The sequence below is a fragment of the Papilio xuthus genome, unplaced genomic scaffold, assembly GCF_000836235.2.
Source record: "Papilio xuthus unplaced genomic scaffold, Pxut_1.1 DF827461.1, whole genome shotgun sequence".
In the NCBI taxonomy this organism is placed as follows: Eukaryota; Metazoa; Arthropoda; class Insecta; order Lepidoptera; family Papilionidae; genus Papilio; species Papilio xuthus.
In genome coordinates this window covers 278,178-303,835 of record NW_013531188.1, presented here as the reverse complement: position 1 = coordinate 303,835, position 25,658 = coordinate 278,178, and the positions used below count along the sequence as shown (strand labels likewise).

Genomic DNA, 25,658 nt, shown 5'->3' with positions numbered 1-25,658 from the left:
TTTTTTAATTGATACCATGCTATTTTTAGAACAAATCACTCAAAAATTAGTGCATTTTTTATAAATGTCAAAAGCAGGAGCACTTTATTCCAAAACATTTGCGAAAATAAAACTTATAAAAGATAAACTAATGCATTAGCATCTTTCATTGCATCATTGATATAAAGTTGACATATCAAAGCATCAGACGCGCGCTTGCAAACGCGCGCTTTCAGACAAGAGTATGTAGACGGCCGTATTCGGTGCGGGCGCGGCAATTATCTCGCGATAATGTCTGACGACGAGCTTCAAGTCGTTTTTAGGGTTGACAGATTGTACAAAATTAAAAATGCGATTATTCCATCACAAATTCATATTATATGCATTCTATACTTATATAGAAATCTACCTATAGGTAGCATGTATCGTCCATTTCTTCCGAATTTATAAAAAGTCTATAGACAAGACTATAAAATAATAATTTTAATATAGTTATTTATGTAACTTATATTTTTCAATGTAACATTTGATCCAGTAATTCTAACCCTTTGCATGCTATCAAGAGATCATGATTGCAACGAGAACTAACCATCAAATTATTTTTACCGAACTATTCTCGTCTCGTATTAACTGTAGGATTGATGGCCGACCGTCGTTTGTTTTGACAGTGGAGTAACATTGTCAGGAGAGCTTGTGAAGAGATGGAATTAAATAGCGACTGAAATATTGTCCCTTTGATGGTAAGTTGGTTTTGTGGGACATTTATTTACTATATTTTATTATAGCTTAAGTGAGACTTATTTTAAATACAGTACAGATAACATATAAGCCATAAAAATATATTAACTTTTCGCTTCTCGTTGCACGTAATTCAAAGAAAGCTTTATTAGTAGCCTATGTGTTCTTCCACATGTTCTACATCTAAGCCAAATTTTATCGGAATCCGTTAAGCCCTTTTGGCTTTGTAACAATTATCCATCCTTCCATCTAAACATTCGCATAATATAAATAAGAGCAGCTGGTAGCTTAATATTATTGTGTCTTGGAGTATTATGGACATCTGCAAAACCAGAGGAACGGCAAATGCGCGCGTGCCTTTAAAAGAGGAATTAAATGAATATACAAATTATATTAAGTTATTCTAGTACATTGCTAATATGAGCCATATATCTTAATTTGTCAATATGCCAAATATAATTTGAACATTGATTGTAATCATTAGCTATGTTCTAGTTTTGCCAACTCAAATGACATTATAATACAGTGAACAATGAGGTCATCTATACATCATCTACAAATAAATAATCAATTGAATATTAGAGCTATATTACAGGAATAGCTATACTAAATTGATTCATCTTGGCATTACTAAAGTGGTGACAAAAAAATGAATAAAGGTACGCGTACTTTGGCCCGCGCTGTACGCACCGTGCAGCCCGCAACGGACTTTAGTTTGCTTTGTATGATTTTACACAGCGCTGCGTCCGTAATGCGCGCCGCCCTCATCCGTATAATCCGATGCGTGCGATGCGTCCTGCCGGGGACAATAGACGCGTAGCTTTAATGGTCCCAAAGATTAAGGAGTTCATTTTATTCTTTAATTGTATTTGTGCATGTGTGCTATGGGAATTATTTTTTCTTTTTCCTTAAAACTAACAAGGTAAAAGAATCATCCATTAAGTCTATGACATCGGAAAGAATAAGTTTATATGTTCGTAATTGAATTTAGAATTATATATTGAAGAATTTATCATAATACTAAAGAAATTGATAGAGCGATTAGACATTGCCTAACACTCATAAGTTCTCACACAGAGCATGTCCAGTCGCAGCTGACAGATTTATTTGTCTGTGGTCTGCGATTGTCATAACATCATGGGACATGTCCGGTCATTTGTCAGTCTTCTGTAAAATGTCACCTCATTAAGAATTCGGGGAGACTGACTCGTAAACTATCATAAACAGATGTTAAATAAAAACATACATCTTTTTATAATATTAGTCTTTATGTTTGATTAATTTGGACGCACAAAGATAAGCGCTAGTGTCGTATTAAATACTAGCCGACTACGTCCGCGCGTAATTAAAAACTGTTAGTAGCCTACATCTATACGTTTTACATCTCTTCCAATCTATGCAGCCATTTTGAAGATACCTTCTAACAAACATCCATCCATCCATCCATCTAAACCTTCGCATTTATAATATTAGTATGATAGCTTGGTAGAACTAAAGACTACTACAAGTTTCAATTTAGCACGGACGGAGTCGCAGGCAAAAGCTAGTTAGCAACATACATCTTTTTATAATATAAGTTATGATTTAAGATCGATTTGGATGCGCAATGATGGCTTATCTTACTTTTAGTGTTGCTATCATCAAATATTAAAAAAGTGCAAAAAATTGGCAACCCTGTATCTGACAAATGCGGTTCGAGTTCGTGATTATATACATCCTTCCACGAGCACATCATGAATATTGTATGAGTGTCCGTCTTGTTAAACACACGAGCGACTGTTGGTTTATCCTCACTGGAAATGATAGAGCGCGGGTTCGAAGCCACCGGCAATAATTTGATCATACTTCGGAGCTTCGGATGTTTATTTTTGTCCTTAAGACACGTTTTCTTCTTGTATTTATTGGTTTGATCGACGTCGATATAACTTGAGGTAACCGAGTTCCTAAGTGTTAAATGTTAAAATTAATTCTTATCTATAAATTCTTAATTATTATATAAGTAACAACCCTTGAAATTATTGCTTGATTGATGAAGGTGGTAAAGGGGTTTTCAAACAAGTATTGTATGGATGGCTTTGTCCGTTTCTGAATTCATGCTTATGAATTGTGGATGAGTTTATATGTCTAACATTAATGAGATTGAGATGAGTTTATATATTTATTGCACATAAGTAAATAAATAAACTCGACTATATATATTTATCAAATAGTAATAAGCTATAGTTCAAAATCATGTTTTCTAGCGTTATGTGATATTTAACTTAAATGTCCGATCTATGCATTAATATAACGAGTTAATTAAGCTGCTTCATAAACGTGTTTGCAACTAATCGAAGTGCGAGTCGACAAATAATATGTATTAAGTATAATCACATTGGATTGGATGCATTCAAAGGATATCGACTTCATAAGATAACTCGCACTGAAGTTTAAATAATTAAAAACACTAATGCTTCAGTTATCTTCCTTACGATTGACTTTCCCCTACTCCATGGAATTGAAATCCTCTCTGACCAGAATCGGTTAAGATGTTCAGTCTACAAGTGACAAATTAATTAAATAGGAAAGACATACTTTTTAAGGCAAACGTATAAAATAACTGCGAAAAATATTATCTAATATAAGTGAAACAAATAATATATCGTTTAAAAGTGACATTCCTTTTTAACCAAAAAGTTTTTACGAAACAATAAATGCGTTTTATAAAACCGTAGGCTAAATATAAGGTTTTTTCGGCCGATCATTATTATTTAACTTCCATTAAAGAACAATGTATAATACTAATATATAACTCATAATACCAATGGGTTAATAGAAATAAAATAAAGACGTATCAAAATGTTATGACTAGCCGCATATTGGCATAATGTCTGTCCACACGGCACGCCGCACGCACTCCGCACGCTCACCGCGCCGTTTGTATTGGCATCGCCTCAACTGAACGCCATGCCGCCACTGACCACTTAATCTCGATCTGCTAGTGAAATAAGGCAATTTCACACTAACGTTATTCACTCGTTGTGTGGCGAGAGTCTTATATTTAAGAGATTTTTTGTCATCTAGTCTATGATGACTATTAAATTTACGTAATGAAGTACGTGTACATCTAAGTCAGTTTTTCGTTTCAAATTTTTAATATTAAACATATAAACTTCCTTGATCCATTGTATTAATTTAACATCTTATAGAACTTATTGTAAATAACAAAATTATAATAGTTAACGATGAAAAATATTTTTCATCGCGCGACTAAAATACACATAGTGCACTCCAGCCCTAATATCACACAACATTAAAAATAACACTCCTCGGCACATTAGTCGCGATGTGAATATCTCGACAGAAAAACTGACAAATAGATTCGCTAGTAATTACCGCTCGGCGCTGCTTAGAACTGTAAAGATGCGGTGACAGAGACACGCGTAATGTCTAGAAAAACACGACTCTAAAAACTGTCTGAAAAAAATAGCATGACATATTTTTATTAATGCTTTAACAATTGTGCCATTTTAACGGAATTTTCTGCCTCACACCCGTGAAGCAGAAAGAAAAGAACTGGTTTGGAAATGCCGCCGAGGAAAATTCTCTTTCAGTACGAATTTGTGTCCTTCAAGAAGCGAGCGTAGCTTTCGCTTAAAGGTTGGCAACGCATCTGCAGTTTCTCTAGTCTTGCGTGTGTCAATGGTCGAATCGTCCCGGTGTTCCCGCCGATCATTTGCCCCCTTCACATGTATAAAAAAAACAAAGCGCTTCAACATCTAAATTAGCAAAGTCCTAGGTCTTACGCCCTACGAAGAAATAGTCACCGAGTGAGCTGTCATCACAAGATTGGCAGAACTCCACCGCATTAGATGCGTCCGTGATTTATATTGACATGGCGTTCGACGTTTTGTGAACTGACTGAGTCAGTGCGGTACTTTGATCACATCTAACAAGTGAACACATTCAAGGGCAAGTTAAAGATAGAAAAGGGCATTACACTTTAATTGACTAATGTAAACATGTCATTCAGTAATCTATATATAATACGATTGTATAAGTAAGGATATAGAAATTTTAACGGGAGCTCGAAACCTACCCTAAATTAGGGGTGACTAGCCGATAGTCAACCATACTGGCCGAGTGCGGATTGACTTCGCATATCTTTGAATTTCTTTGCAGATATGTGCAGGTAACATCACGAAGTTTACATTGGTACATGGTAGGATTCGAACCCAGGACCTGCAGGTTACAAATCAAGTGCTTAACCACCGAGCGTCTACGCACGATAAATTAATTCTAAAATTTGAAATATAATGATAAATAAAAATACATATTGGTACTTTATTAAAAGTATGATTATTTTTCTCAGTCATCTTATGAAAGTTTTTTTTTTAAATCCTTTCAAAATATTCTTCCAGACATTCCCGACGATTACAAAGTCAATGCCCTTTAAAAAAAATCAATTTGTATGTTACAAATTTATCAAAAACTAAACTGCAAACGAAATGGGACTCTATTATTAAAGTATTAAAATCATATTGTGTGTTATAATATGTTTGCAGACTAGGCTCCCACAGCGTCAGTTCATCTCTAGGGATTAAGATGGTGTTTTACTGTTAATAAATGGCCTCCTTATGTGACATCGGCGACACGTATTCGTGTTATATGTATTTTAGTCTGATGAGGCTGAGACAAAGCCGTTATATTTAACGATAAATTGATATTAAATAATATCGCTAAGCATAATTTAAAGACAATGAATACGTTTGTTGATAATTAAAATAAGGTTATTAACAAAATTGTCCTTAATATATAGGATAGCTCTAAAGTTTTAAAAACTAAAAGAATGTATTAATAAGTAAAGTTCTCAGTAATTTATAATAAACTGTTATATAGAGAAGTATTTACATTTATATATAAGCATGTAATTTAAATATAAATGTAAATAAATATCACACAATTTATTTGAGCTCAGTGATAAAAGAAACGCTTGTAAATACTTATAAGACATGAATTAACAAAAACATTGTTTCCTAAACGATGCGATGAATCGAATATATTATCGATTAATCGCAGCGTTCAAATACGGGAATCGATTATCGATATCGGTTTTTCATTCTGATGTCAATCCCACGACCGATTCGATAAATGAACTGATAAAATTTATTCTTTAAATTAACATAATAGGTTTTGTCGATACTTTGTAATTTTCGATGACATTTTTAATGCCAATTATATCCATAATTACGATTAAGTTCTAAAAGGTTTTTAGATGCGTCTTATTTATTTGTGAAATGATAATTGTAACTTTAGGCAACCGTACTTAGCATCTAAAGGTTAAATTTATTAATTTGTCGCTTGTTCTCAGGAATTTTAATAAATGCACTAACATCATTGCAAAGTAATAGACACTAAGATGTTCAGACAGAAAAAAAATAAAATATCTTCGTTCACACCATAAAATAGGAATACTGAATTTCATAGTAAACACCATAAAACAATAGTGAATCGATGTTAGTCCAACATATGGTCTAGAATATAAATATCCATTTAAAATTCTACAAACGTTAAATACTACGTAAAGTACTGGAAAGACGAGAAAGCTGTTAAAAACTTCCTACCTACATACATCAGTTCCTTCATTCACTGACGCATACAAAAATAAACAGTACGAAGTTAAACGAGTACAGTCGCGACCAAATAAACTGGCATGTTCAATTAAATAAAAAAAAATCAACTCCTTGTAAAAATTCTACCGTTTTTATTGCCATTTAAGTTTAAGTTAAGAAAATCTTTCTATCCTATAACTCTTTTACTAACTTAATTTCGAAACAGCACATCGATATATTGTGTATACTTAACCTTGATAAAGGATGATTATTTGATAATCATGTTCCAATGAGTAACGTCAGGTCAGGTCCGCGAAATAATAACAGTCACACTCACCCTGATAAAAGGCCCACATTAGACTCGAAACTAGTCGGTGCCGACACCGAATAAATACGTGAGTGTTTAGTTATGATATTTTGTCATATAGATATATGAACTTGGTATAATACATTCATGTAATTTAATAAACCTAAACCTATTCAGTATTAAAATCTGGCAGAATAATTGTGAAACCAAATCTAATAGCAATAGACATTGCATAGCAATTATAAATAGCTTTCAGCTATCATCCGCTGTGTAACAAAAGGTATACGCCAATTTGACTCTTGTTCCAAAGCAAAGACGGACATAGTCTATTTTCAGACTTCGTTACATTCCGTCCATGCCAGTTAAACGATTACATGGCATGTTGATTTTGTTCTAATAAAAAGCCACTATTCAAAACAAATTGTGATCAACAGTATTTATAACGTACAAGCTGTCGTCCGTGACTCCGTCCGCCCGATTTAAAAAACTTAATAATTAGCCTATGTGTTCTTCCAGACTATGTTCTGCATCTATGCCAAATTACATGAAAATACGTGTAGCCGTTCCGGAGATGTATTCAAACAAACTTCTATCCATCCATCCATCCATCCATCCATCAAAACATTTATAATATTAGTAAAATTTGTTATTTGTTCGTTTAAAGAGAAATTAGTTTTGATGTTTAATTTTCTTGTGTTTTATTAAAACATTAAAAAAACACGAATAAGAATATTTGTAGTTTCGTAATGTTTGCAAAATTCTATATTCAAATAACAATTATTTTACTTGTGTTGAAACGAATAAAAACAGTTTATAGATAAAATAAAATTTGACCTGTGCCAGTATTATTGTCCTCAAGTGTACACGTAACGAAAGTCTAAATGATATTTGCTTAGTAAAAGCTTTTAATGATTGCTCACAGTAGCAAGTTACGTGTAACGTTATTACAAAATGTTCCCAGTTTCAATATGTAATGTTTTTTAATAAATAGTACAAATATAGTTCTTTTTTTATAGGGGTAGGAGACAAACGAGCAACGAATCGCCTAATATTATTTGATCTGACGCCCATGGACATCCGCGACGCTAGAGGAACCGCAGATGCGTTGCTGGCCTAAGGTGTACGTTCTTTTTGAGGTGACAATCTTCCAAAAATATTCTTAAATTAAACGTTATTTTTTTTCGTACAAAACTTTCCTTGATCAGTAAATTACATACAACTTGTAGTATAATTTAAAACACAGGGCGGTATCGTTCGAAAGCGTTAACTACTTAATAAGTTTAAGTTAAAATAATTACAGATGACAACTCAACACATTTGGGTCAAAGTTATATCGATTGGCATTCACCTTGAACTTTAATAAATATATTTATTTCACAAGAAAAGGTAAAATTGCTATTCCAACATAATTTGCGAACAAATATATATGATTTCTGATGAAGCTGGCTAAAGTTTTCAAAGTCTCCTCCGTCGATTAAAGTTAGGCAACGCATATGCAATTGCCTATGTCTATGGGCAACGGTCCCTTCGATATTTCAGCGATTTGAGGTGGCTGCTCGCTCGTTTGTCACCTTATGATATAAAAAAAATCCCTATACAGACATTATTAGTTAGAATTGGCGCGAATGACATGCGTTACAAAGTCAAGTGTCAGAATGATTAGTGAGGGGACATAAACGTCGACATTTTAGGGCTAGTGTTGCGTCAATACACTGCCATATTTTCGGATTTTCTTGCTAACAATATTAACCATGGAACAGTGACTTTCGTTGACTGTACCGTGTTTGATTATAGGTTATATTTAAAGCGGGTTATCGATATATAAAAATTGGACAAACATAGACTCACATAAAAAACTAAGAAAAGCAAACCTTGTCCGGCAAACAGTGATAAAATAGTTGGGCACCAGTCATGTTGAAGAATGCAAGCGCTTTTGATCTATTTATCTATTCCAGATTAAACATCGGACTAGGAAGAAAGCCGATGACGTGCCGTGACGTAGCGTGACGTCACGCGGCGTGAAATTTCATAATTAGTATATTAATGAGATGATGAAGGAAATGACCTAGTTTGTAATCAGACGATATAATTAACACTAACCACTGTGCCAATGGGGTATTAGTTATGTTTTATAGGAAAATAAGATCAAGAAAAACACATAAATCAAAATGTAAAACACTGTCAATTTGTTATAGGAAGTTCCTTGAAGAATGGCTACTTTTGGTATCAAAATTTTCTTCTTCCGTGATGTTTAAGGCTGCATGCATCCCTCTGAAATTTGGCATAGATGTAGAACATAGTCTGGAAGAACACATAGGCTACTAATTAAGTATATTTATTAACTTTTAATTCCACGCGGACAGCATGCAACAACTGCATCTATACAGCATTATGCTCTCACATTTACTACACGAAAATCACTCTTATATAAAATAAAAAAGTATAAAGTAAAAGCTATAAAAGTTAACATTTCATAACGTTTAAAATAATAACAGTTATTATTTTTTTTAACAAACAGCCGGTCATTATTTGTGAAATTACTGCACGAAGTCTGTACTCGATCGCTTGTCAATTGTTTGTCATGTGTTCGTTTCCATTGCTTATTACAAGGTACAAAACATATTTACTATTGTCATCCCTTTCATTAGTTTTGAAAATATAGAGATAACGATAATTTCTTGGCAGAGGATACTAACTTAAGAACATGTAGAGTTATTTTATCAGATCCTTTTTGTACTAGTAATATATTTTGTATGGAACTGAACACATCGAAAAATGTTTGCGATCACTAGCAAATATAAGTATTTTGAAGTACACACATTCACAATTTCTAATTCTAAAAGATAAATATTTTACTTCATAAAGCTTCATTTCTAAAAACATATCAACTTTTGTTTATAATTGCAAACTTTTTTCGACTGAATTAAAAAAAGAAATCAAATTATTTATAAAAATACAGACTGTTGCCCGCGATTCCGTCCGCACGGAATTAAAAAAACCATGTGTTCTTCCAAACTATGTTCTATGCCAAATTTTATCGAGATCCGTTCTGCCGTGCTAGAGATACCTTAAAACATTCGCATTTATAATATTAGTAAGACAATTTTCAGTAGAACACTAATCGTAGAGCTGAAAGTATTCAAAGTTATGATCTAAGCACAGCGCTGTCGGCCGTAAACTTTACTTACTTAAGCCTCAGGAAGTTCCATAACTTGGAGGTAACAAATAAAAGTTTTATGTATGTACGTAAGCTATGTCGTATTCAATAAGCTAAAATTGTATGAGTCATTTCAAACTGTTATTTGTGAAATTGATTAAGAAAATATAATTTAAAATTGTCAGCTATCTTTTTTAAACGATAATTAAAACAATATTAAGTTTTTAAATGTACATATTTCTATTATATGTATTCGTAACAGATATGTTTTATTACGTGAAAATATTTTAAAGTAGAATTTAAGAAAATGTTCGAATTTTCTGAACCGTTTCAGGACTGAACAGTCATACACAATGTCATACACAATGATTTAAAAAATCACATACACTGTAATTAATTAAATATATTTGTATGTATATTTAACTAATATTATAAATGCAAAATTTTAGATAAATGTTTGTGAGAAGGTATCGCAGGAATGGCTTAACGGATTTTAATAAAATTTGGCATAGATGTAGAACATCATCTGTAGGAACATATAGGTTCCTTATTAAGTTTTTTTTTAAATTCTGTGCGGACGGAGTCGTCGACAGCTAGTAGATATATATACTAATGATGTCTTTGTGTGTAACAATTGCGAATACAGATATTTCTATACACAATCAATTCAAACAGTACACACTTACCTGAACTGATTACTTCAATATTAAGACAATTCATTATTTATAACACTATTTAATAATTAAACATTTTATTTAAAATCAATAATTCACAAACACTTCACAATTTAAGAAAATAACACAATAACACTAACACAAAACTTTTTTTTTTTAATTAATTAACTTTTTGAATCTCTGGTTGAAAGCGTGTTGCGCTTGCGCCGGTCAATATGGCGGGAGCGGGTGCGCGCTTTGCCGCCGAAAGTAACACTGAGCCACCGGCCCAGACAGCAATAAACTACAACTAGTTGTAATTTTTATTTTTCATTTATTTTGAAGCTGAAAAAAAAACAAAATGGCTGCAATTATCGTCTCGCTCCGTCTTCTGTGTGGTAAGGCTAATTTGCGAAGAGTAAACACGCGTCAACCGTGAAACTCTACGTTTTAATTATGTTATAGGCCAATGGCATAATGCAATGTAAAAATATTATTCTATCAATTTTTTCTAAAGTATGTTTATTCAAGACATTGATAGATTTTAAAATATCTTGTTTTATATTACACTAGCGGTAGCCAGCGACTCCGTCCTCGCGGAAACACTATGTTCTATATGTATACCAAATTTTATTGAGATCCGTTGAGCCGTTCTGGAGATACATTCAAACAAACATCCATCCATCTAAGCATTCACATTTATAATATTATTAAGATTACAGTTTCTACCAAAATCCTTTCAGAATAAAATAATTAGGTTATTTTTATTTATATCTTTTTATAAATAATGTGTCACTTTTTATAAGTTACGTATTACGTTTTTTTTTCCTTCACTGTTACAGAAGGGCGATCACCATTTTTAATTTGCGGTTCCATCAATTTGGACAGGATAATCCGCGACTCAGAATTTCGGGAAAGCTTTCATTTCATCCGACTCTCAACTGTTTAATCTTGACATGTTTCATATATAAATAAACCTTTATATATATTTTATATTTAAGTATGTACAGTACCGTAATGTTAAGTAGTTTTTTTTGTGCCGTCTCCATCTCTTCCTTGCATGGCAAGGATTTGTTTAATGTGTTATTTGGCCAATTTCTAATTTTAAATATTTGCAATTATTGTTAAGTAGTTGTCATCAATATTTAACTAATAAGATTACTAGCCGTAGCCGTACTAGCCGTTTTACCGTCGAAAAACTATTTCCTCTCTCAGGGCCGGCGTTATAGTGGAGCAGGGTGGGACAACCGCCCAAGGCGCTGAAGAAAAGGGGCGCCAAAGGACCGAGAATTGCAGTCATGACCCTGTTTAACCCCCTCAAAGGCATTGTAAAAAAATAGGGACCTAAAACCATTACTTACGTTATATCTTATTACATTATACTTACGAAATATCAGTATATATTTGTAAAAATAATAAAATAATAACAAATTATGTTAAATCTTTTACATGCAAATAAAACACATGATAGGTTACACCATACGTAAGACAATTTTCTTAATTCTCGTTCGTCGAGACAAAGGCGTCAGATTTCTGCCACCACCGCCGGCAAATTCCGACACAATGCACCTGACAACCGATTATAATCTGCAAATTTAATGTATCAATAAAAACATTAAATTAAACCTTACTGCATTGTGATAAGGGTTAAGTTAAAAGCAACAGTGTATTTAGCTATTAACACTGGCCGGAAGATTTATAAGTAAAAATTGCCAACAAATGTAATATGCTGCCAGTAATTTTTATCCATTCACAATTTGCTTACAGTAAATTTGATTTGAATCTTGGCATTTTCGAAATTCAAAAATTAAAAAAAAAATTGCTTTATTTGTAACGTCCTTATTACGTCCCGTATTTTAAAATATTCACGGAAATGATAAATTAGTCTCTTCTATTATAAACACATGGTAACCCGGCCTAATACAAAAACGGTAGCACATTCGTTATTCTAAAGTCGCAAAAACATGCACGCTGTATGCACGGCAATTTGTAATTGTTCACGCTCCATAAAACGTGTTCAGACCTTTTAAGGACTTATCTGTTAACTGTACTCAGGGTATTAAGCTCTTGACTCTAATGAGACCAAATGAGCTCTAACTATATTGAATAATTGCGCATCTAGTTATCAAAAGGTAACGACACACCAATCGTAGCTAAATTATTAAAATCAAGTACAATAATTTATGACAAAATTATTCCGCTGGATGCAGAGCGTGAAGGACCACATATTGTCGACGACATTAGGGAAATCCTTTGTTCATCAATAGACTGACATACGCTGACCGATGATGATGATGATGATGAGATTTTAACCTTCTTTTCTCTGTTGCAGCTTATAATATTAAATTAACCACAAGTAAATATTTTCGTACAAAAAAATCTTTTTCATCTACAGATTATATTCTTCAACATTTTTGTTAAAAGAAAGGTGACACTTTACTCATCGCCCCATATACTAACAATCCAACAAACTTTCCCTCCAAAACTAGCTGTAAACGGGTCACATCGACCTTGAACAAACCGACACAAATTTATCGTTGAAATCGATATAAAAATCGTAAATGAACAGTTCCGACCTAATCGAGGACCGCTCTAAATAGTCTTACGACATCCTCTATACACAAATTACGTTTTTCTACCATAACTATACTATTTCAACAACCCTTATTACCAAGTAATAAAGTTGAAAACTGTTCAAATTTATTGTAATTATAAATTTGTGAATGAAATTCTAGTGACGATCGATTACAATTGGGATCACTTTGTGAAAGTATTTGGATTCGATTTAGTGTGCCCGTACCTTTATGTTTATTATTTTTCGTTAAAAGAGATAATACGGATGGTTAACTTTATGTAAATTAGATTAATATAAATTCATGTTGATATTCAAAGCGTTCTCTTTTTCCTTTCTAAATAATTATGTCTCACGCTTTACTTTAAAAGAGTTTAAAAAGCTAATGATAGTACATTTTATATAGTAAACTAGCGGACCCGACAGACGTTGTCCTGTCTAGACGTCTTTAATTCGAATAAATTAAAATGAAGTTAATATTTGATGAAAATTGTGAATCTAAACCATTCCCAGATCCCCTTGAATACACACAAAAAATTTCATCAAAATCGGTCCAGTCGTTTGAGAGAAGTTCAATGACATACACACTCACAGAAGAATTATATATATAAAGATTATAATAATAATTGTATATAAAATTACCATGAAAATTTATTTTTAATTAACAATATAACTTAGCTCATTCAAAGGAGAAAACCTATTTCAATACACGTTGTTGTTTTTGAACGCGCAACACGTTTTGAAATCGCGCGCGCAGTATAATAGGATAACTGAACGAATCACAAACTATACAGCACAAGCTTCCTCATCCTAACTACCAGTTATTCCTACTTAACTTTGCACTACTCTTCTATATTATGCAGTTAAATTCACGCTCTTTAAGACAATGTTCTACCAATTTAGTATTCTGTAATGCTTGGTGAGGTAGTCACCCTTATTGAAGATTTAGTATAAAATAGCTACAGGACCCTTTTAATGACTCTGAGTAAGGCAGTTAATCATTGGCTCAATTCGAATTTCATATTTACATTTATCAAATGTTCTTACATTGAAAGAAAACATCGTGATGCAACCTAAACATATATGCGAAGAAATTCAAAGATATGTCTGAAGTCAGTAACGGACCAACATAGTATATATTTTTAATCTGTAATATGAAGATTATTAACTTTTCCCCACAACACAATATCTGTATCTATATTTTGTAGATCTAGGAAGTTCGTCTGATGTGAAAGTAAACTACCCAGGTAATAAAGTTTTATTTTTCAGACGTATTAAAATCGATTCATAGAATCGATATCCAATATTAAATGTTATGTAAACCTACTCGATTCGTTTTAAAATAGAAGCCTTTACTAACATCGTCTCCATACTAAACTGTTTGCAATCATTAATCGTACGGACAGACAGTGAAATGTGTTGATGTAGGTAATGCCAATCGAATCGGTTTCTACATTGTGAATTATGCGTCTGTGAATATTTTTACATTTATTTTTGAGTATTTTTAATTGTTCTTTAAAATAAAAATTGCAAAATTAGAAATAACTTGCAAATTATTTTAATTGTTAGTAACTTTTAAAAAATTTAATCGATAGGGCAAAGATAACAACATTTATTTCTTTTAACAGTCAATAACTCGAGAATCTTCAGTAAAGGTACAACCCTATCACTAGAGAACGATTTAAAAATCGAACGCACCATTCCCTTGTTACTCAACTCTGAACAATAGAATGTTAACGAATGTTTTGGAATCTCTTAACACGTTCGTCAATAAAAACTCTTTTTTTAAAAACATAATGTTGACCAGTAAAATAAAATTTTCTCTAGATATTTTGTTCACGTACTCCTGGTCTAGACAATGTGGGACAATACTGAATTTGATTTCATTTAATCTAGTTCTTAGTGTTTTATTTTAGCACTTTTGAAATCGCTAATTATTTTAATTTATTCGAGTCATTGCAATAATGGTTTTTTTAGTAAAAGCGTGATAGCGATTATAATTTTCGATATCAACAACAGCATGAAAGAGACGTTTTGTAAATCATTGTATTCAAATTGCGCAATATTTCAGAAACAACTGTACAACAACCGCAGATATTTCGAGATAAGGCCAATCACGTCGAAGAAGGCGTCAAATCTCATTCACAAATCTGACAGACGCCCGCGCAATCCATTCATCGATTTCTCCAGAACGCATCCAAAATTTTACAATCCTCAAACCAGACTAAAAAAGAACAGAGATTTTCAAAATATTTTTCAAGCTAAAATATCTTCTATCGCTTAAAAGAAAAAGACTAGAATCGAATAAATCATTTAATTTATTGTTGTTTAAAAAGAATATTGTGTTAGTTAATTATTCATAACATGCAACACTCACTGTCACCTCGCTTGTCACAGTTGACAGTTGTTTTTTTTTACGCGCGCGAGTGATAGGGCATGCGAAAAGCCACACGTCCCTTTGCCGAAGCATTTGCATCAAATGCGCATGTTGAATATGAAATAGTTTTTTAAAATGCAGTTGTTTCAATCGAAAATACATTATTTAGTTTCATTCAATTGATACAATATAGTTATCCGGTGCGAACGGAAATTAACATCAATATGTGTAAAATATAAAAACTATAAAGATGCTAAAATATTTTTCCACATTTAAAACACCAAAAATGAAATAAAAAAAAGTTTTATAGCATCAATATTTGGCTTTCAAACTAAAGCTTGTTCATTATTTAGTAAGCTTTTTAATATTATATTGTTAATTTTTAAAACGAACTTGAATGTATCGAAGTTCAAAGAAATAAGTACAAACATATTATACTACCATTTTGCGAATACCAAAATGTTCAATTAGTATTCATAGCGTTGTTACAAAATCGATAATTCGCTCACTAAACGATGTCACCAACATAATGAGGCCATGAGAAATCCCCTCACGACTGTCATGTATGCCACCCAAAATAATGTCATAGTCATAGAGAGACCACCAAGAATCCATCGTTGCGATATTTCAATGTCATTGTTTATGACTCATTATTCTGCAATGACCGCACACAACTTACATAGACGAGCGCTTTCATTTCCTAGCAAAATTCCTTTTTTATTGATGTTGGTACATGTTCAGTTTCTTAAAATCATAGAGTACAGAGCTATACCGCTATCTAGTGATTAGGGTTGTAACGTAAGCCTTGTTAACGGAAGCGGATTTGGATGCAGTGCAAAGAACAGAACTCCACAAAAATATTACGGAGGCTGATGTGGATGTATTTAAAGTGGATGTTCTAGACTTGCAAAGGCGTTACTTACTGGAGAAATGTCGAGAAAACTTATTTAAGATCATCACATAAGTGTTGGTAAAAAGACAGTCAAAAACATAACTCTTAAATAACAACTATGTCTATCATTACCAGGATAAGTAGTTACGATTATTGACTTTAACAATAAAAGAGATCGATACGAAAAGGTCAATGTTGAGTCAGTAAAACAAATTATCTATCAAATAAGGCCGGAAAAGCATTCGTAGTCTATTTGAACTATACAGAATAAGTGCCGACCACTTACGTGGTAATTAGACGCTTAACAGCCAAGTAGTGGTGTAAACATAACGGTTATTTTAGGAAAGCAGTAAATCGGGCAGTCAACTGAAATGTTGAATTACTGAACTTTAACTTCCTAGTCCTACTTGTTTACACTTCCGAATCAAAGTTAACGATAACGCCATCTAGTGTCGAATAGCTGTACTTGTCAGTTTGAAAATTAATTGATTTTTAAATATAAATTATTAAAAAAAAATTACAATCTAAATGAAATATTTTTAGAGGAAAAGGTTTCAAAATTATTAATTATTTAAAGTAACTCCACGTAACGGACTAAACTGCAATAGCAACACAAGCTTAGCACTGGCAATGACATAGTAAGCGCGCCATATTTATTTCTTTTCTGACGTTGCTGTCAAACTATCAAAACAGCACGTGTAAAAATGCGTATAGAAACTTGTTATTTTTGCTCATCCAGGATATATCCTGGTCATGGAATTCAATTTGTAAGAAATGATTGCAAGGTAATTATACTTTCCTCTTTAATTCACATGTTTAATACACAACTTGCGTTTATATTGCGTGCAATTACACCATACTAAACACACTAATAGATTTTCAGATTTTGTCGCTCTAAATGCCATGCAGCATTCAAAAAGAAGAAGAACCCACGTAAAACTAAATGGACCAAAGCGTACCGTAAGACAGCTGGTAAAGAATTGGCTATTGACCCTTCATTTGAATTCGAAAAGCGTCGCCACATACCAGTGAAATATAGCAGAGAATTATGGGAAAAGACTATCGAAGCAATGAAGAAAGTTGAAGAGATTCGTCAGAGACGTTCAAACAACTACATAATGCAGAGATTGCGGAAGGGCCGCGAAGTTGAGTGGCAACGAGATGTAAGAGAAGTACAAAGAGACATTTCTCTTATAAGGTAAATTGATTTTACTTATATATACACAAGGTCGTTGATTACAATTAATTGAGTTAAAATATTTTACATCTAAAAATACTATAAATGCCTGCGTTACATGTGAATCGAAATAAAAAATAAATTAGCCAACTATACTTATAAAGTAATTACAGAACTATTAAAGGTTTCAAAAGACACTATTTGAAATCTTTAATAGTTGTTTCACAGTGAACTTTATATTTAATGTAAGCATTGAAAATTTAATGTAAGTAAAGGTTATTTAAAGTTAATAATAAGTAAAGATGTTTCATCAATTCATTTCAAAACTTAATTCTCAATTACAGATCACCTGCAGCTGGTCTTAAACAGCGACAAGCAGAAGAAGAAACTGCAATGGACATTGAACCAGAAACTATAGAGGTGATGGACGCTAAGGGTCGCAGGACGGTTGTTGAGGCTCCAGTCATGGTGCCTGCAATGAGAGAGATGGTAGAAGATTGCGGAGAAGTAGACTTGTAACATGTATACTTTAAATAATGCAAAATGTATAACAGTTTCAATAAAAACATAAAAAAAATATTGAGTTACATTATTTAATGCTAAGGAACCAGTAAGTAAATTGTTTGATATCTTAACCATAAGTACAAAATAAGTGTGGACTTTGTTTGTTATAGTTTTGTTGGCAATAATAGAAATATTCACGAGATACAATAATCAAATATTAAAATGGCATAATTACAATTTCATGTTTTATTTTCTAACATTTTAAAAAATGTTTAATGTCAGCTCGTAGTCCCACAATTTTTATTAATATTGATACTGAGTTATGTAAGTATGGATGGAGTGTGAAAGTAAATTCAGATTTAATCGTTAATAGAAATGTATGGAAGAATAGTACATACCTTGCTAACCCTCTGTAGGGACAAGTTGTAACATCTCTACAGTAATGTTTATTTATCTACGGGACAAAGACAAGTTGATGATCCCAATTTATTTAATTTTCTGATGATACAGGCCTTTTACTTTACGTTAGCCGTAATATGGTATAGAAGATAGGATTAACTAATGAAGAAGTATAAAATCAGTGTGATGTAGTCATATACAAAAGTTTCATATACCCTGATATAAAAGCAGTATTGATTTCCAATGCCGCCAAGACTTTAATCCTCTTAACTCTATTGTCAGTAGTTGTCAACATTTTTATAATGGATGTAATGTAAAGAAAGATATAAAGCTTTAGAATACTTTTAAATTCTGTAATTTCAATTAAAAGAGCTGCAGCAATAACTGGAGTTTGATCACATAATTTTTCAGGACAATTTTTATTCATAAAAGGGTCTTTATCATGACAGTTTTAGAAAACTGAATGTCGTCTTATTTTGTAATATTTAATTACTATTATTTAAATAGAATAATGTAGATAAAAAATAATGTGAACATAACGCAAAAAGGTTGAAGACGCCCGCCTAATTCAATTATGCGGTACCATTTGCTAGACTAAATAATTACACAAACTAGTCTTATATTAGTTCCCGTTGCATGTCACAAGCTATACTGTAATAAGGAATCAAATATTGCCTTATTACTTAGTTAATTCCGATAATGAATATTTTTTCGTTTTTTATAAGTTTTGTGGTTGCGGTCATATCGTATTTAGTGTACACAAGTTATGTGAATACATATTCAAGCATAGTAACTAAACCTGATAAGAGATATGATTATATAATTGGTAAGTACTAAGATAAGGGCATGTTTTCCAATGGGATATTTTTTATAAAAATTTGTTTTGAAAACGCCTGTTACTTTATTTTAGCAATCATATAAGAAAGAGGAACCATTATAATACATAAGGAAAATTAGAACTAAAATGTTGGAATAAAACTTGAGTAAATTAAAATATACTACATTTATTATAATATTTATTTTTTAAATATGTGACCCTGAAATAAAGTAAACTTGTTATTAACTATACGATACAACACAGTGGGTGCAGGTACAGCGGGTTGCGTGTTGGCCGCGCGATTATCCGAGGATCCTGACGTCAAAGTGTTGCTGGTGGAAGCTGGAGACCAGATGGGTTTCTTCACCAAAATTCCGCTCACATCCACCGCTGCGCAGCAGGGCCCTAACGACTGGTCGGTCAGGACGACGCCGCAGAAGTACTCATCTTTCGGACTTTGGGATCAGGTATCAGCTATCCTTGTCCTTAATAAAATAAATGAGAAAGAAGGGCATAAAGATTATTTCTGTGATTTTTCACAAGTTTTGTGCAAGAACTCAGGCCGAGGATTTCCGTTTGGTAGACAATTTAACCTCTTGTAAAAAACTTTGTTTTACATTTTATATAAACCTTATTTCTCATTTTTTCCAGACACAAATTATACCGAGAGGCAAAGGTCTAGGAGGTTCAGGTCAGATAAACTTCCTACTGCACGGTTTCGGACTACCTGAGGACTACAACAGATGGTCTAGGAAGGGCTTCAAGGGCTGGACTTTTAAGGACTTGAAGCCTTACTTCATCAAGGCCTTCGGGACCACCATGAGCGAATATGATTCAACACATTGTCACGAAACGTCGCGATGTAATGCGGTATGTATATAAACTAAAGTAGAAAACAAAATTGATTTCTTTCAGTTACGTTAAACAACGAAATATAATTTAATCTAGGCGCCAATGAAACTAAAGTTACTGTCGGAAGACAACGAGCTGATGAAGACATTCAAGCAAGCTTCATCAGCCCTGGGCGGGCGCGGCACCGTGTTACGTCGGCCCGCCGCCACAGTCAGCGCAGGACTACGCCACTCCTCCTGGGACGGGTACTTGAAGCCTGCCATGCAGAGACCTAATCTACATGTTTTGCTTAACACGCAAGCGGTGTCTGTAAGTTTAAAGTAACTTTCCACTTGTTTACAACTTGTATAACAACATATTGTTATACTTTCAATTCTTCTTCACTATCGATCAGGATTATTCCTGTTATTGTGAATTGATATAAGCTGGGATTTCAAGTTGCAACTTCAGTACAGAGCATTTCAAACGTGTGAATTCATCATCATCATCATCAGCTCACTATACGTCCCCACCGAGGGGCTCGGAACCTACCCTAAGTTAAGGATGATTAGGCCATAGTCAACCACGCTGGCCAAGTGCGGGTTGATTGACTTCACACATATCTTTGAATTTCTTCTCAGATATGTGCAGCATCACGATGTTTTCCTTCACCGTAAGAACGTCGGATAAATGTACATATGTAAATCGGAAATTGAAAAACACATTGGTACATGGCGGGATTCGAACCCAGGACCTGCAGATTGCAAGTCAAGTGCTTGACCACTGAGCCACCGACGCTCGTCACGTGTGAATTACTGAATGTTTATGATACTTTATTCTCCTTATAACATTGAGACATACTTCAAATGTACAGTTTCTCACGTCTTATTTGCAGCTTATCAATTAAAAATTGTTCTTTTTGTCAGATTCGCTTCGACAACGTAACAGCGACGTCACTGTACATTCTGCAGAACCACCGCAACCTCGACAACATCTTTGTGGACCGTGAGATCATCCTGTGCGCGGGAGCCATCAAGTCTCCGCAGATATTGATGCTGTCTGGTATAGGAAGACGGGATCTTATAAAACGGTACATTACTTTTCAGTGTCAAGAATGTATGGAAAACTAACTACTAACTGTTTAGTAAAAATTTGTATCGGGTACTACAAGTTTTGTTCAAATCTTTTGACCAGGTTAAAGCTAAACCTTGTGGTAGAGAACGCGCACGTGGGCGCCAATCTGCACGACCACATGAACATGCCGCTGTACGTCAGCGTGAGGAAGCCTGTCAGCATCACGCTCGCCAAGGTCTTCACTGCTACCACGCTCTGGGACTACGTTTGGAGAAGACAAGGTCACCAAATCGTACCAACTGTTGCCTGCGACTCCGTCCGCGAATTAGTTGTCTATACTTTCAGACTATGTTCTATATTAATGCCAAATTTCTGTGAGACATGTGTAGCCGTTCAGGAGATAATTAGTAACAAACATACAGATGTTTGTGATAAAAAGACTGCTGACGTAGATCGTTAATGCCACAAATAGTGGAATAAAGGTAGGACAATGATGATGATGATTGTACCAGGCTACCTGTCGTTCCCGCCGGTGTCTGGTGTGGAGTACCAGAACAAGTCCGCGGTGATGGTGTTCGCGCTGGGCTCGGCCAGCGAGCGGCTGCTCAGAGACCTCTCCAACTACAAACATCAGGTTAACATTCATCACTAGCAGGCTTCCACTGCCGCAGCACTATTAAAAAAGAACAGAAAAAAGCTTTAAAAAATGAGTTATCTAGTTTCCATGACATTTTCAGGTGTACCGCGACACTTATCCGTTCCACAATGACACGCGCAAGGAGGGCTTCATGTTCCTGACGACGTGCTCGCAGCCGCGCTCCCGCGGACAAGTCACGCTGCGCGACTCCAGCACCTCCGTCCCGCCACTCCTCGACACCAACTACCTGCATCAGTATCATGATGTCGCGTGCATGATTAAAGGTCATTTTTATATAGATACTAGCTGTCGCCCGTGGTCCGACTGCGCGAAATCAAAAAAACTTAATAAGTAGCCTGTGTGGTCTTCCAGAATATGTTCTTCATGTATACCAAACAATCCATGCAGTCGTTCTGGAGATATCTTCTTACAAACATCCATCCATCTAAACATTCGCATTTATAATATTAGTAAGATAGTAAGAAGTGTGTACTTATTTTATTTTTGGCAGCTATTCGTCGTGCGGAACGTCTGGTGTCAACGAAGGCATTCCAAGAGATAGGGGCCAGAATACACTGGCCGCGGCCCGAGCGCTGCAGGACCTTCTGGAGGTACAGCGCAGAGGACCAGGCTGGATTGAAGCCCAAGAGGAAGAGGTCTCAATAGCAACCAAATTATTAACATAATTTTACTTGCAATTCAATCAATTTTTATACGATATTTTCCTTACTTAGATTCAAATCAACGAAACAGGAAAAAAAGCCAAAAGAAGCTGCTAATGTCAAACCAAAGTCACCAAAAATGAGTCCCCCTGACGAGTACTTGGAGTGCTTGTTGCGAGAGGTCGCGGTGACCGGCCACCACGCCGCCGGCACCTGCGCAGGAGGTACCGTCGTTGATAACCACTTAAGGTATTACAAATATTATTTATCGACATAAATCAAAAATATTTTTTTTCTTTGAAAAATAAAGAAAATATTCAATTTATAAACGCCTGAAATTTGTTTCGAGCAATATTTTAAACTGGTTGTTTGACTGTTGAAATCAGGCGCTTATAAAAAATGAAAGTTAATTCTAATAAATAATTTTATGACTTGCAAGATAATTTATTAAAATTACAGAGTGAAAGGCGTCAAGGGGTTAAGAATAATGGATGCCAGTGTATTACCTACGCCGCTATCTCTGTATCCAAACTCAGTGCTGGTCGGAATGGCAGAAAAGGCTGCAGATCTTATACGTAACACTCCCGAAACGTTAATTTAATAAAGTTAATTTTGATTTATTGATACTTTACCACTTAATTGATGTTAAAATATATAAGTAAAAGTAATTTTGATACACAGTTTTGTGTTTGTGTCTATGAATTAGTTTTAGAATTTTAGTCATAGGTTATAAAATATTTATTATGAATTAAATCTATTTAATTTTAATAATCGATTTATTCTACAACAATTTTTTCGATTTTCTTTTTCTTTTCCAAATGCAGTATTGTAACAATGTCAACAATTATCTCTTTGGTGTCGGTTACAAACACTTGCAGGACGACTTCAAAATCCCGCTCCGGAATCGGAATTGGCATGTTTTTTGGCGGCAAATGCATGTTGTAGAAATTGTATGTAGCCTGGAAAAAAAACTAGAATAGAATATAAACATAAACGCAGGTATTTTCTGCACATGATTTAAATTAAGTTATTTTTAAAATATATTTAGCACCAATTTAGAAAATATAAAATATTATTTTTAAAAGGAAGCCAATAGATGGCGCTATATTATATCAGAGATTCAATAGGTCAGTGTTTATTTTTTTATTTAGCTAAAGGAATGTTATTTTTTGCGCGTTTAAAGTTATTTTATTTCTTAATATTGTTATTGTGTCTGAAAAATGTCCTTACCGGTTTAAAGGGGCACGTGTGAGGTAAGTTGGTGTATTTCTTCATGAAGTCCGTCAACCATTTAACTTGAACCACTTCGCAAATCTTGTAAGTCAACTTGAAGTTACGACCTGATTTCATTTGAAGGATTATAGCTATCTGAAATTATTATAAAACAGGTTTATTTTAAAAATAAATTAATGAAGAGAATTTCATATTTGTTTAACTTATTAGAATCTAAAATTAATTTCGGTTCATACAGTTACCTGTACATCTAAATATTGTAACTTTATTTATAAGCCTACCTATTATATTTTTTTTCTAGCGGGGCAGATGCGGGGGGAGAGCAACGCAGCGCGCCGATTACTTTAGGACGCCAAGATATTTGATGCAAATATCTAAGTTGTGTTTGAAGCTTATGTTTTTTTTCTCGGCTTATTTTGTATTATACCTTATTCAGAAGACTACCTATCGCCCGCGACTCTATCCGCGCGGCATTAAAAACAACCTTTATAAGTAGCCTGTGTTCTTACAAACTATGTTCTACATCTATGCAAAATTTTATCGAGGTCCGTAAAGCCGTTCTGGAGATACCTTCAAACAAACATCCATCTAAACAATCGCATTTAAATTAATTAGTAAGATATTTTTTTATATCTTTTCTTTTTGGGATTTTTGTTCATATGGGACATGTCAATCTCATAGTGCCTTTCCTTATTATTTAGTAAACGAGCTGGCATAATCGTACCGCCGCGATTAAAGCCGGGTCTGACAGAATGGAAAAAATTAGGCCAACATCGTTTAAATTAACTTACATTTATGTAAACAGCAGCTCACGATCCAGCCTTAGTAAGATATATTGGTGAATATGTGATTGTACTCACGCTAACATTGTTGTTGTATGTGACAAGTGTTGTGCCTGTCATGTTTGTTATTAGCGAGTGATCGCTGGTGCGCGCAGCGGTCGCCGTGCAGTTAGTTATGTACTTCGGGTTCGAGGATCTTATCGTGACAGGATTGTCAGCTCCATCCTGTCATAGCACTTAAGTTTATACGTCTTACAATACAAAAGAATTAAGAAGCATTTTATAGCATCTTGATTCTTGTCTGTTTTGAGACTGTTGTAGACAAATTTAACGACTTTTACTGATATTTTGTAACTAATTTACGCCAGTATAATTTAAGTATAAATATAGTTTTAAGATAAATATTACTTTTTTGTAATTCTGTACATTTGATAAACATATTGTTTAACAAATATTATCAATACTAGTTACGTTTAGTTACTATTTAATACTATGTTATACAGGGTGTCCCAAAAGGTTACGTACATAGGAAGGGGGAAGATAGGGGCGGTCACAAGGGTCACCAGAAAAATAAAATAAAAGTTCCCCTCTGGGTATTAAAAAAATAAAGGGGCATTTTTTAAAAACTTAACAATTTTACACCTTCTGGGGCAATTTTAATTTTCTTTAAAATCTTTGTTAGTTGTATTGTTTTTTTATTTCATATTTATAAAGGGTTATTGACGATAACATAATACCTTTTTTTTAATGTAGCAATATTTGTAGGTCATTGGTTACAAAATTGCCCCAGAAGGTGTAAAATTTTTAAGTTTTTAAAAAATGCCCTTTATTTTTTTTAATACCCAGAGGGGAATTTTTATTTTATTTTTTTTGGTGACCCTTGTGACCACCCCTATCATCCCCCTTCCTATGTACGTAACCTTTTGGGACACCCTGTATAACGGCCATAAATAATATAAAATACTCACAGCGAAACAATAACGCGAAAAGAATAATAGAGTAAAATAAAATAGAAACGGCCACTCCATTTTGACGCAACAAAACTAATATAAAAAATAAAAAAATCCATTTATAAATATATCATTACTGTACACTAAATTACATTTTAACGAACCAAAGCTACTGTTATTAAAAAGATACACAGAACTGTAATAATAGATCTCTATCGCAATACAATAACCTATAAATATACAGACAAATAACATAGTTACTATATGTTACAATTTATTCATACTATTCAGGTCAAATAATTCTGTTGATACTTCCGATTTAATGC

The 25,658-nt window shown here is 33.7% G+C and overlaps 3 protein-coding genes across 3 annotated transcripts; 2 read left to right on the top strand and 1 right to left on the bottom strand.

Annotated features, from left to right (window-relative positions):
* The first annotated feature begins 16,950 nt into the window (after nucleotides 1-16,950).
* RpL24-like (ribosomal protein L24-like) lies at nucleotides 16,951-18,020 on the top strand. Its single transcript, NM_001312451.1, is given in 3 exon segments — nucleotides 16,951-17,051; nucleotides 17,142-17,464; nucleotides 17,788-18,020. Coding segments are annotated over 3 exon segments (579 nt in total). The 5' UTR covers nucleotides 16,951-16,970; the 3' UTR covers nucleotides 17,963-18,020.
* Nucleotides 18,021-18,977: 957 nt separating this feature from the next.
* ninaG (neither inactivation nor afterpotential protein G) lies at nucleotides 18,978-22,994 on the top strand. Its single transcript, XM_013314293.1, has 11 exons — nucleotides 18,978-19,172; nucleotides 19,428-19,630; nucleotides 19,815-20,033; nucleotides 20,112-20,324; nucleotides 20,921-21,084; nucleotides 21,189-21,349; nucleotides 21,581-21,702; nucleotides 21,806-21,989; nucleotides 22,217-22,361; nucleotides 22,440-22,616; nucleotides 22,827-22,994. Exons 1-11 carry the CDS (start codon nucleotides 19,046-19,048, stop codon nucleotides 22,966-22,968), a joined length of 1,857 nt encoding a protein of 618 aa, XP_013169747.1. The 5' UTR covers nucleotides 18,978-19,045; the 3' UTR covers nucleotides 22,969-22,994.
* On the bottom strand, nucleotides 22,974-24,565 carry LOC106119253 (uncharacterized). Its single transcript, XM_013314168.1, has 4 exons — nucleotides 24,461-24,565; nucleotides 23,598-23,735; nucleotides 23,190-23,326; nucleotides 22,974-23,001 (listed from the first exon to the last, which is right to left on the bottom strand). Exons 1-4 carry the CDS (start codon nucleotides 24,500-24,502, stop codon nucleotides 22,974-22,976), a joined length of 345 nt encoding a protein of 114 aa, XP_013169622.1. The 5' UTR covers nucleotides 24,503-24,565.
* Between the last annotated feature and the right edge of the window lie 1,093 nt (nucleotides 24,566-25,658).